At 34.2% G+C, this 13004-nt stretch overlaps 2 protein-coding genes across 2 annotated transcripts; both read right to left on the reverse strand.

Moving 5' to 3' along the window:
- Positions 1-497: 497 nt before the first annotated feature.
- LOC136806288 (uncharacterized) lies at positions 498-2208 on the reverse strand. The gene is made up of 2 exons (XM_067062845.1): positions 1334-2208; positions 498-747 (listed from the first exon to the last, which is right to left on the reverse strand). Exons 1-2 carry the CDS (start codon positions 1881-1883, stop codon positions 692-694), a joined length of 606 nt encoding a protein of 201 aa, XP_066918946.1. The 5' UTR covers positions 1884-2208; the 3' UTR covers positions 498-691.
- Positions 2209-3719: 1511 nt separating this feature from the next.
- On the reverse strand, positions 3720-4877 carry LOC136806287 (calcium-binding protein P-like). The gene is made up of 2 exons (XM_067062844.1): positions 4162-4877; positions 3720-3878 (listed from the first exon to the last, which is right to left on the reverse strand). Exons 1-2 carry the CDS (start codon positions 4790-4792, stop codon positions 3820-3822), a joined length of 690 nt encoding a protein of 229 aa, XP_066918945.1. The 5' UTR covers positions 4793-4877; the 3' UTR covers positions 3720-3819.
- Positions 4878-13004: the final 8127 nt, after the last annotated feature.

A 13004-nucleotide genomic window follows, 5' to 3' on the forward strand; every position in this document is an offset into this window, starting at 1 on the left:
AAGGTGTTCCAGGAGCTTTAACATTTTTGGTGTTTTTTAATTCATTTCTTTATAGTCATTTCTTGTTAAAATCTGAAACGAGAAATAGAGAATAATAAATACACTGTATTACCGTATTACGCTTGTACCTCGGTCAATGAACGATTTTTGAAATACATTAGAGGGTTGCAGTTGTGGGGTGTAGATTTAAAAAACTTTCAATGAAAATTGCCCTTATAAATTTAGCTAAGCAAACTTTACGGCCAATTTGAAGATTCTTCGGTCGATTGACGCGAGAAACCCTTTTTCGTTGTTAAGTGGCCGAAATTTGAGGCTTAAAATTGGACTAATTTCCATTTTTTTTCTCAAAATTTCTACCTCTCTCTCTAAATCTACCAAACTTTCATGGAAAGAAGGACAGATTGTTCTGATTTTTACAATACCTCCCTCACATTTTAGTGTCAAAAAGTGACAAGATTTATGCTTGTCGGTATTAATGAAAGTACAAAACAAAATGGTGCTTAAAACTAACTTTCTATTTACAAGGCCAAAAATAAGTATAGTAGTAAATTTACATAATCAAATATGGTAATATTAAAATAAATCTAATTAAAATCTCTTAATTTAAATACTTGTGTGCAGAAAATTATCTTTTTTATAACTATATAATGTACAAAAAGTACAGACAGGAAAATACTGATAAAAGAACAATTTATTTTGCACCAGAAATTTCGCTGTATGCTGGAGGTGGTAAGGTATTAGCCATGCCTGAAATAGATAGAAAAAAATAAAAGAATTCTTTTTTCCTACTTAAAATAATTATAACAAAATTTCCAATGAGAATATTAAGATATTGTTTATCAGCCTTTGTTGCTACCTTTTAGTCAGTCAACATTAGACAAACTGTTACAATAGAAAACATGTGTCCACTGGTTGCAATCATGCAACTGTACAGACGTTTCAAACAAGCTAGCCATATCTACACCCCTGTCTTACAGCCCTGGTGGAACTTTTTTCTCAGTTGGGATAAAAATTCCTATTGAAATCCCAAATGGGATAGAAATTCCTTAGTTCCAAGGTTAAAAGATTTAGTGGCAATGGTTTTGAAGTGCAATTTTTAACATTGAATTTCGAATGGGGATGAAATAAAAGTTAATTTCCAAGTGGGGCTGAAATTCTAAGGTATTTTCGCCACAGGGACGAAATTTTTGTCAATCTTTCCAATGGGGCTGGGCACCCAGCGGGTCTGTGACACAGGGGTATATATTTGGATACTAGTGTGAGAGTTAAGAATTACCAACTTCCCAGATCAAGGGTATTACCACCAAACTACTAAAGAATATGAACTTATTACCTAGAACAGTTGCATTTTGCTGATAGTTAGGATGTTGCGTTGGTGTTTGCTGTTGAAGAGGATATTGGTGTGGTGGGGGAGGATACTGTCCTGGAGGTGGGGAAGGGTACTGTCCTGGTGGCAGGTAGGCTCCAGCTGGGTAGTAGCCTGGTTGCGTTGTAGGTGGAGGATACCCAGACTGTTGTGGGTAGTTACCTCCTGGTATGGAAGGGTAGGAAGCTGGCGGCGCAGTGGCTCCAATTTGCTGCTGTTGAACTACAGCATAGGTCTGTTGCTGTCGTGAATGATAGTCTTGTAATGGAAGCAGTCTACGCTTGTAATACCAAAAGGCTGCTGCTGTAAATACAACACCAAATACAAGAAGTATAGGTCCCCAAGATTTTAATTGACTTAACAGAACAGTCTCATCCAGATTACAAAACCATTCACAGTCAGGGTCTTTTGTAGGTTCATGAATAAAGCCATACATTGTCATTATAAAGCCAGAAACAATACACACACAAGCAGAGAAACATAGTAGATAATATCTGGTTTTAGTTGATAAGCCCATTTAGGTTTTCAAGTTTACAAGCTAAATTGTATGTAGTTTCAGTTGATTAAATAGTTTTTAATTTTTTTGCAAGTTAATTCCTAAAATGATAAAAACAATTTATGCTTTTTCATGTTACAAAAATAAGCCTCAAAAGTTACAAAGGTTTCAATTATCAAATAACGAAGACATAAAAAACTGAATGAGTATAAACAAGAGTTTACAAACAGACGTCAGTAGATATAACTCTGAGGTTTTATGAAGTTCTCTTTTCTAAGATAGATGTAATATTATTCACCGCATGTTTGACTTTAAACCAAAAGGGGGAAATATGGTTTTTATATAGAGTAAGACGTTTTAACTAACTGAGAACTGTTCATTTCTTTGAAAATTCTATTAAGTTGAAAAAGAGACCAAAAAACACTTTAGTGTTAGTGTATAGTAAGCCATTTTATATGAATAATGCATGAAGCCAAACTGAATATGGAAGTCTCTTCCCTTATTTTGCTGACATTGTAAAAGCTGATCAATCATAATATCATACAATTTAAAATTCAAAAAAACTACATGCATGTATCTAAAAATGGCAATCAAAATTAAAAATGGACTTTATAGGGCTCTGATATTCCACTTTATTTACGTCTAACTGGTTGGTAAAAGTATCACCTAATAGGTTACTGAATGGACTTTGAGAAGGCTTGAAAGATTGAAACGAATTACCATACAAAAGCTCTTTAAGAAAGATAAAGAAAAAATAAAGCCAATTTATTATGAGCTTGTGTATCAAGATGTTCTTCCTACAATTTTAATGACCAACAACCCCCACCTCAAAAAACTTGGTTTAACAAGAAAGTGCAAAGTGGATTTGATTTTAGAGGCTGATTCACATCCCTTGTGACAAAATAATTCAGAGGATTGCTTGCAACCTAATTTCAGCACTACTTGTAGAAATTATACTTTTGAACAGTTTGATTGATTGTTGGGTTTTTTTTTGGCTTATTTACATTTTAATATTAGGCGAGGCCAATTTAATTAGTTGTTTTACAGGCCAAGCTACCCAAAAAGGAGGGTCAGTCGATCGGCGAGAAAATAAGGATAAAAGTAGAATTTCATCTTTAAAATCTCCTAAAAAGGCAACAAAAACTGCTACATCTTAACAAAATTGCAAAATAAAAGATAAAAAGGCACAAAAAGCTCGAATTCATGGATAAAATCAAAAATTAAACAAAACTACCAAAATTTTGAAAATTTGGCAGTCTGTATAAGCAATGAAAATACAAATGTATCACCAAAACCAATTTTATTTTTATTCAATTTTCGGAATTTCAGGGTCGGTCGGGCCCGTAAAACAACTAATCAAATTAGTTTCACCTTATAAAGATTGTACAAGATGCCCCAAGACTAATAATACTATAAAAGTAAGGTAAAAAAGAAAAACACCAAAAAAAATAATGATCATGCATACCAAAAGTTTAAAACAAGTTTCCTGGAGAAAGGTGTCTGTAAAAATCTTATGTATAAAAATAATTTCTAAACTAACAAAAGAAAACATAATTTCCATGTCCTCCAACATTTTGCATGATTGCATGAATGGACTATGCATAAATTGAAAAGCTTCCCATGAACAGAATTTTCGTGAATTTTGAAAAAGATTTTGTGAATGCAGGAATTTAGAAAAAAAATTGCGCGATTGCCCGAATTGAAAGTCTGCTGTATATCAAAATTACAATCAAAGTACAAAATAAAAGAAAAAAGATTATTGAAAGACATAAGGAGTTTATTAATAGGCTCCTTTTACACACATCAATTTTTCAGCATTTTTTTTAATCTCTATCAAATGAAGCAAAATTTTATGTTAATAGATCTAATAAACCATTGGACATAATTATTATAGCTTATGAAAGATTTTTTAGTGTTTTAATGACGAAAAAATTGATTTTGCCAAAATCAACACGTTTTACGATGGCGGTGCTGATGGCATTGTAGCCTCATTGTACGAGGGTGGCGCTGGATAATCTGAAAATAAAGATATCGTAGAAATAATAAGGAAAAAAACACACGAGGACCAAAATTGCTGATTCAACCTAATATATTCCTTCAAAAACTGTTTTGAATTTTGTGTTTTCAAATTAAAATTCTATGTGAAATGTAGAAATTACATTTTGGAGATACCAATTCTATTCTAAACAAAAGACTTGCAAAAAGCCATCATACAAATAATAATAGACAGAGACAGAAGGTTATCCAAAAGTGTGAAAAAGGTAAAGTTAAATCAATACTATTATTCTCAGTAACTTACCAGATTTAGCTGGGATTGGAGCAGCTTGTTGTTGTGGGTATGCTCCACTTGGTGGTGGATAAGGAGTACCTTGTGGACCAGCTTGAGGAGGTGGGTACGGGGTAGGTCCCACAGGATATTGAGTTTGTGCAGCAGGATATGGCTGAGCTTGGGAAGGATATGGCTGAGCTTGGGAAGGATAAGTCTGTTGTTGAGGTGGATACTGTTGTGGTGGGTATTGCTGTGGTGGATACGTGTTGTTTGTTGGCTGGTAAGCAGGTGGCTGTTGGTAGGGAGGTTGACCTGGTGCTGATTCTCCTACTGATGAATATCCAACTACAGCACCTCCATGTGAAGCTGTTGCATTTATACCTTGATTCACATGGCTCTTTATCTGAGATCGCCGATAAAATACAGCCACAATTATCACAACTATTCCCAAACAAAGAAAGATTGGTCCAACAATTCTAGTATTTTTTATATTTTGTCGGTCTCTCTCATTATCATCATTACAAAAATCACACCATGATTCCGAGCTATTTGACCAAAAAGGTTTGTGAAGATAACCATACATGGTCATTACAAAACCAATGAAAACAATCACTATTCCCAAAGCAAGAAAACAACCAAATTTGGCTTTTGTTCCAGCCATTTTCAATGTCGGTTTTATACAACAAAAAGTATTAGACTATATCGCTACTTTTTTTCTAAAATTAAATACAACAAGTTTTCTTAATTTGACCATTTTTTATAGAGTAAAAATGGTAACATAAATCTCTCTCTATATAATAAGCAACCCTGATTTTGGGCTTATGGCTGGGGTTGCTTTGCATTCTATTATAAGCTTAATTTTTGAGCAATAGGGGCGGTGCCTAATATCATGCTTGTTTAGTCATGTGCTATTGTTAATATCACGAAAAGTGTTCCTTTTAAGAGACTTTATTAAAAATATTTTGCTGATTTCAAGGCTTCCAACCTTAGCAACTGGTAACTTTTATAAAAAAAGTGTACAATCAGCAATCGATTTAATTTTATCAGTTTATTTTTTGGCAACAAAAACAGGGGATATGTTGATATTTCTAACTGTTGATATATTGCATAAGAATGGGGATGGTTACAACATGGTAAGCAACAATACCCCCAAGTAGTATTAGGTTTTTTTTCAGTATGATGGTAAAACCCATTATCTCAAAAAGCACAAAATATATTTAGTTGATAAGAGAATATTTTGGCGTCATGATGTGATTAAAATTATTTTGGGCATGATGCCCTAATCAGGGACTTTACTACGCACTCTTTGTTTTTTTCAAATATCATTAGAAATAATGTGAAAATTTATGAACACCAGGAAAATGTTCTGTAAATCACAAGAAAAATCAGAAAAAATTTAGCTGTGGACAAATTAGCACTTTGATTTTAACAAAGTAATATAGTTTAATGTCAAGGATGATTATGAAAAATCCCTAGGAAAGAAATTAGTTTAAACCTTTTGGTTCTATCTCCATAAATTAATAGATAGAGCAGTATTATATTGAGAGTTGACTAAATCTCCCCCCTTGCCTCCACCCCAATCATCAGTGAAACGAGATACGTTAGAAATGACAAATCACTATAAAGTCTTCAAAAACATTTTTGACGCCACATTTAAACGTCAGATAGTTCAAAGAGATGGCGCTATGGTATAGTGGTCATTGTCCAATATTGGACTCACAGCTCGAACCTGTCTTTCTTGTGTATATACATAAAATTATGAAAAAACACACGACGATTCTCCTGTCTATTATTGGACAGTCATTTGTACCCATTTGTCCATTGGATGATGGCTATTATATGTATCATGCAAGTTTCCCTCGCTCCACTGCATGGTTCCTGTCATCTAAAATATCTCAAACCATCTGAATATCCCTTTAAACTTCTTGGTGATGAAGTAATGCTGAGCAAAATTAAAAGTCATCATGAAAAGATTAAGAAAAATAGAAAGAGTACATATTTATTTGGAAACTTTTGACTAGAAAAAGATAAAGTAACCTGATTGTCTTCAAAGCTGTGTGATTGATGAGATAGACGTACTACAACAACTGTGTGCAGTGAATAAAGTGTGGAATTTTATGCGAGTTCAGAAAACAAGGTCTCGACGAAAATTATTTTGTTTTGAAAATTGCTAGGATGGGCGAATTACTTTATTCCCGATTGCACGAGAAGATCACTAATTTTGATTAGCTTTGCAAAATCAAACAATGTAATCAGCTCAAATTAGCCAATCCGTGAGCTCATGTGTAAGTATTGACGTCATATATTATGACGTAATTCATCCTATTTTCTCGCTTCATGCGCCCGTAGGGGAAAACAACTGAGTAGCACGAAGAACGAACCACATGCTTTTTTATCTAAAAAACTACTCTTTTAGGTGCCAAATAAACGGGGGGGGGGGGGGCTGGAATAAACGGGGGGGGTGTTGGAAATTGTACTTCTGAAACCCCCAAAATAAGGTAAATATAGGCTAAAATCAGGCTATTAAGAGCAAAATAAGGGGCCTTCTTTTTGACAGCTGAAAATATTCTTAAGAATTAATAAACGGGGGGGGTCCTTATAAGGTCCGGGGGGGGGCTGGAAAATTTTCGAAAAATTAACAAGCGGGGGGCCTGTTTATTTGGAACCCAAGAGTAAAGTTTAGAATTAGAAAAAGCGAAAAAGGGAAAAAGAAATCAAATTATCTATGTATTATTTTCAATTTTGTCAAATTAGTCCCAATAGATAAGGGTAATAAAATTTTTTCCTCCTTTTTAGTTCCACTAAGGGGGGTCGATCCAAGGGTCGAAACTCAGGCGGTATTGGAAATCCATGAATTTTTGCTTCTCGAGTTTTCGGCATTATGAAGTTTTTATCCCCCTTTTTCGGAATTCATACATGAAAAATCAAATTTGATGAAAAATTAGTCAAAACGCAACGAGGAAAAATACCCATAAAATCGGTATCGGAATTGCAAGTATTTTCTCGAAAGTTTTAGCATCAAAATTATTCGGTATTTGGGAATCGCAAGCCCCGTACTATCCCCCCGTCCAGTTCGCAGCCCTCCAGTACCCCCCCCCCCGGGTTTCTTGGCAATTTTTCTCAGAAATTCGGTCAAATTTCAATGATGAAAAGAATGTTTCAATCAAAATTTCCCTTTAGTGTTTGGCACTTTTCCTTGGAATGAATGCTCTTATTGCCACCGCAGGAAGCCTAAAGCTTCCGAGGATGGCATTCATAGCTTCACTCGTGAGGGAAAGTTGGGAAAACATCTCATAATTTTGCGCGCGCGTTTCAGTATTTTAGTTCCGCTTAGCGGAACATTATCAATTAACGGTTATTTGATTTCCCGGAATGAAGAGCGATAAGCCGTGTTTTACAGGATAGCTCTTTTTTAGCTTGCGCGGCGGACGTTTGTTTCTTCCTATCGTGTCGGAGCTTTCAAACAATGTCAATTGAATTATCTGGTATTTCTTCTATTGACTATGTTTCAAACGATCAGCCGATGGCTCTGGCTTTAGGTATAAGGTAATGTCAGCGATAAAAAAGGAAAGTTGGTGGACCTGATGTGATGGTGGCAGACATCTTGAATTTCTCCCTGTTTCTTTAAATCTGTTTTATTCCAGTTATTAGCACAGTCCAGTAGTCCAATCGCACTACTTTTCTATAAACCCAACAATCCAGTGTGAGTTTGCTGAAAGGAAAACTAAACAATTTGAATCCTTTTTAGACATTGAGATTGATTTATATTTTCCAGCGAAACAGAACACAGACTGACAGAACAACAGTCTGACAGTTATTTATATAGTTTTTTTCCATCATCGTTCTAACACTATTGATACAGAACAGCACACAGCTGACAATTAAAAGAATTTTTGAAACTGAACTAAAGTATAAAACAAGGCGCCCTATAAAAGGGAAATTCCATAAAGGAAAGTTTGCATTTTGCAAAAATCTATATATACAGTAGTTGACACTCTCTAATTCAAATTTCAAGGGATTCTCATCGAATACCACAGCATATTAAATATTGAGAAAGTCTCCCAAATCCCTAAAGTAAATATTGAATTATAGAGTAACACGGGAAGAAGAAGGCGAAGCGAAGGTTGATTATTGCGATTGGTTTTTGAACGTCGAATCAGTACAATAACCGAAGATCTTGCTGAAAATTTATATAAGTTTTTTGGAAGAAATCTTTGATATTTGCAATATTTGAGGAGTCAAATTTTGAGTTTCTAATTTGAACGCAACAAATCGAACATTTGAATTTCAAAATATCTGGCATTTTTTTTGTTACTAGAATCAAATAAGAGAGTGGTTTTTCAAAACCTTTAAAGTGACTTCAAATTTTTATCCAAAACGGGCTTATCAAATAGTAGAACGTCAAATTAGACAGTGTCAACTGTAATTACATTTTTTGCTTTTTGCTCCTAAAATAATTTGAAGATTTTTCACAGTATGGCAGAGGAAGACTTTGCGATTAATCTAGACACTGCATTGAATGTTGCACATTTCCGAAATTCAAGCAGGACAACTGGCAGTCGTACCTATTCTTGCGCTGTTGATTGCTTTCTTGAAATATGTTACCGCTTGCTTCTTCCAGAAATGAAAGCTAAAGTATCATATGAAAAATCAAGTGATTTTTTTAAGCTGCTTCAATTAAGTGGATCAATGGAAATTTCACTTGAAGATTACGATATGAAAAGTAATGCTTTTCGACTGCTGGATGAAATTAGGGAACCGGTATGGTCTAAGATTATTGAAAATTGTGGTACCTTTGTGAGAAGAAATAGCGACGCAGAGTTTCAAGAGATTTTTGGAAGTAATATTTTCAAAGAATTATCAGAAGAAGAGAGACATGTTTTTGAAACAAGTTTTGTAATTCAGGGTACTTGCCACCGCAGGAAGCCTAAAGCTTCCGAGGATGGCATTCATAGCTTCACGCATAAGGAAGTTGGGCAAACATCTCATAATTTTGCGCGCGTTTTTCAGTATTTTAGTTCCGGTTAAATGGTGTACCGGTAACACTCTTAGCTTGACTGTATTTCTATTGTTTTATATTCATTAAGGTGGGAGTCACATGAAAAATTGAGAAAGTTGATTTTTTACATTTTCCTGTATAACTTTTGAACTTGAAGAGATTTTTAAATGAAATTTTCTACAGAGGTAACTTAACAATAGATGATTTCAAAAATGTAAAAAGAAGTCTAAAAATAGCCAAGACGGGGGTAAAACCAGCCAGGGGGTAATGTACTGTGAAAATATTGTGTCAACGTTTTAGAAAAATCTACAAAACCTATCACAAAAATTTTTTTTGCAGCTTGTTAATATTTGGATAAGGAGTGTTATGAATGGAATTTTTTTTTGAAATTTCATTCCAGGGGGTCTGGAAACTAAAAAATGCATTTTTTGAATTTAGAAATCAAAGAAGTATTTTTTCAAAAATGTAATCCATTCATAACACTCTAGACCATAAATTGAATTTCTCCTGAAAATTTCAAGTTCATAGCACTTGTCAATCCTGAGAAAACGTTGCCAAGGTGTGCGAAAACCCCCTGAAACCTATTTTGAGAAAACGGTCCGTAAAGTCAGAAGTAGATATATATCTCTATTTCTCTGTAATAAATCGACCGTTTTACAAAATTCTTTCGCTGTTTGACTAAAATGGACTATAGTTCTACTTTATATACTTTAAAAAAGGCTTTGAAATATCAAAATAGTCCAGAAATTCCAAATTATCACTTTTACGTGATGTGCGCCAATCCTTAAAATTTTGCGCCAAACTCCACGTCAACATTGATTTAAGTCAATTTAAATGTGTTTTCACAACAAAAACCATATTTTCAATGTAATAGATCATCCTAGTATATTTTCCTCACTGATTCTGCCAGTTATAGGTTAATCTAAAGTTGATCTGTTGTGATACAAGAATCCACTTGGACATCTAGCCGTGCACGATTTCTTCGACTTCGTGACATGTAAATAATCCAGCCAGAGGGCGGAGGGAGCGCCCCAGACCTTCAATAATTCATCACACACAATTGTTAAACCAGCCTCCAGGCTTTCAATTCCTTTAACACTTGGATCTTTAAATAGATACATCATTGAATATGCCTTTGGTCTTCGTCCTTCAATAAGTTTTTCGGTGTTGTCAAACTAAGTTCATATCGAAAACGTTGAGTTTGAGAATCAAGTCTTTGGTTTCACCTAGCTCAAGCTTTCTTAGTTGAGAAGAATGACATTAAAGAGCTAAGAAAATGTCATCAGTCAATCCAACATTTCCAAATTAAAGCAGTTTTCAAAGTCGAAATCACTGCTGACAGCTGACAGCCTCCAAAATTTGTATGTTTTTAAAAATATCATTTCTTTGGTTACCATCTTTGATTACGTCATATTAGGAAATCCCGCGAAAAAAAGGCGGTATTGATTTAGACGCCCGAAAAGGGCGTAAAAAGATCTTTCGTTTGGTATGTCATGATCCTATGTTTAGATCAGCAATAAAGAAATCGGGCCCTAGCAACGGGTATGATTTTTCGTTGCTAAGGAAAAAACTTTCGATCAGGGTTTAGAAAAAAACCTTATATCTCAGGAAATATAAATGCTACGTCCTTAAAATTTTCAGAGTGTGTTCAGAAAGGGTATAGGGTCATAAAACACGCAAAATCCCGAAATCGATAATTTTTTCACCAAATCTCAAAACTTCATGTGACTCCCACCTTAAAAACACTTTTCCGGATTTGTTTTGATCTGATTAACCATTTTCAAAGAAGCTCTATATATCTTTTTTTATTACCTCAGGGAGTCGAATTAAGGGAAATTCCTTTTTCGTTGGGAAATTCCCTATTTAAACCACAAGTAGTTATTAACCGCTCTGAGCAATGCAAATTAGAAATTTTTATCCGTTATGAACTTGTCGTTTGATTATTACAGTAAAATGGCAGTTTAGTACAGTAGCGTTTAGTATGATATAAATAAACCATTATATACCATTATTTTGGTAATAAAAGAAATGACAAAAAAAAACAGATAAATAACTTTATATTATCTCTATAAGAAGATATCTATGAGATAGACACAAATTGCTAATATTTGTAGACTAAATTTTGCTTCAGATGAGATGCCATTCTAACAGAAGTAACGGCTATCAGTAACATTTCTTTCCAAATTCAACAACTTATTTGATCGTTCTTCTGCGGTGGCACTTTAATGAAAATTATGGCTAGTGATATGATACAATATATTCAGGGGAGCTATTCATCCGGGATTCGCCTTGAAATAATACAGTCTCTCTAACGCGAACAGGCACACGGAGAGCATGAATTTATTCGAGTTGTAGAGCAAGAACTAGAAAAATTATTCAAGTTAAAGGAAACATTCGAGTTAAAGTCCGTTGTATATAATTATTCATTCAAACAACAAGTGCAAATTTGATGCGTGTTCCCTTGGTTTCCTTAAAGGCGTCATGGGTGAAGTTTCCAGATAGCAAAAGTAGAAAAAAAATCTCAATTTTTGTAGAAAAAAATCTCAATTTTTGCAATCGCAAATTTGACCGCTAGATATCGCAAATTTTTTAATCGAATACGTTCAAATATAGCGCTTTTGATCCTCTAAAACAAGCAAAAAAACCTGCAATTGTATTTGACTATCAAAAGTTACAGGCATTTTTGTTTCAACTGCCAATTATATTTGGATACACTTTTAGGACCACAATTATTTCGATACCTTAGAATTAGGTTTTGGTGAGAACACATGTTTTGGGTACGCTACGATGCAAAAAGGATTGATCGATCATTTCGAACCTTTTTAATTATATGGTTGATTACATTTAGCTTAGATTTGTAAAGGACGAGCGGGGCGATAAATCCGTAATAGCCCCACTTTTTTGTAATCGCCCTGATGTAAACAATATTTCTATTGGTTGAAAGAAAAGTATAGTACGATATTTTGATTGGTTAACAAAATATCGTACGAGTGACAGTCGAATGTTTTTTTTACACCTAGTTTCGAATGTTTTTATAAGTTTCGAAAAGAATAGCGATTGAGTGTTCTTCAATTCTTTTTTTGACCATATAATTAACGCGGAATAACATGGTATTCTCGGGTGATTTTGGATTAATAAGGCGAGACCAATTTAATTTGTTGTTCTACGGGCAGATCGTTAGCAAATTATGAGTCGGTCGTTCGGTAAAATAAAATTATCATAAATAAATAAAATTTTCATTAATCAAGGAAGGTAATTGGGCTTTAAGTAATATTTTCAAATAATCTTGGTCGAAAATTCATCACTCATCTTTGATGGAGTTTGTAATAAAATCTTTCGTGCATAGAATTCATGATTCTAGATTATTTTCAACATTGTTTAAGTCTAAATTTTTTAAATAATTAGTACTAGATTTGTGGCTTAAGAAATTCAATATTATTATTTTTTCGTTTGCAGCAAATGCTGGGTCGGTCGCGCCCGTAGAACAACAAATTAAATTGGTTTCGCCTAGCCCCTCACTACGTTCGGGCTATTTTGAAATGTTTTAAATGAACCTCGGGGTTATCAATCCCAAATCACCCTCTAAACCATGTTATTACTAGTACAAATAACGTAATGTAACGTAAAAGTTTGACGTCCATGATCGGCGTATTTTGACATCTTAAAAGTATGCTTCGATGAGGTGTAGGTTAAAACCTCCATCAAATATTGCTATTTGAACACAGCGTACAGCAACCCTATACTATAAAGATGGGATTTTTCAATGGGTTTTGGACCTTTTATCGCCCTATTACTGGTAGACAAGCAAACTAGTCTGTTAATTAATCATGTCAGAGGGCGGGATCATAAAGGTGGCGGGTGTTTGCTAGAATAG

The sequence above is a fragment of the Clytia hemisphaerica genome, unplaced genomic scaffold, assembly GCF_902728285.1.
Source record: "Clytia hemisphaerica strain Z4C2 unplaced genomic scaffold, Clytia hemisphaerica genome assembly, whole genome shotgun sequence".
Lineage (NCBI taxonomy): Eukaryota > Metazoa > Cnidaria > Hydrozoa > Leptothecata > Clytiidae > Clytia > Clytia hemisphaerica.

Excerpts from the sequence above, each read along its gene's own strand:
- LOC136806287 (XM_067062844.1), bottom strand. The coding sequence starts at position 4,792 with ATGGCTGGAACAAAAGCCAAATTTGGTTGTTTTCTTGCTTTGGGAATA. Across the intron at positions 3,879-4,161 it reads TCCAATCCCAGCTAAATCTG|ATTATCCAGCGCCACCCTCG; the intron begins GTAAGTTACTGA and ends CTTTATTTTCAG.
- LOC136806288 (XM_067062845.1), bottom strand. The coding sequence starts at position 1,883 with ATGGGCTTATCAACTAAAACCAGATATTATCTACTATGTTTCTCTGCT. Across the intron at positions 748-1,333 it reads GCAAAATGCAACTGTTCTAG|GCATGGCTAATACCTTACCA; the intron begins GTAATAAGTTCA and ends TATCTATTTCAG.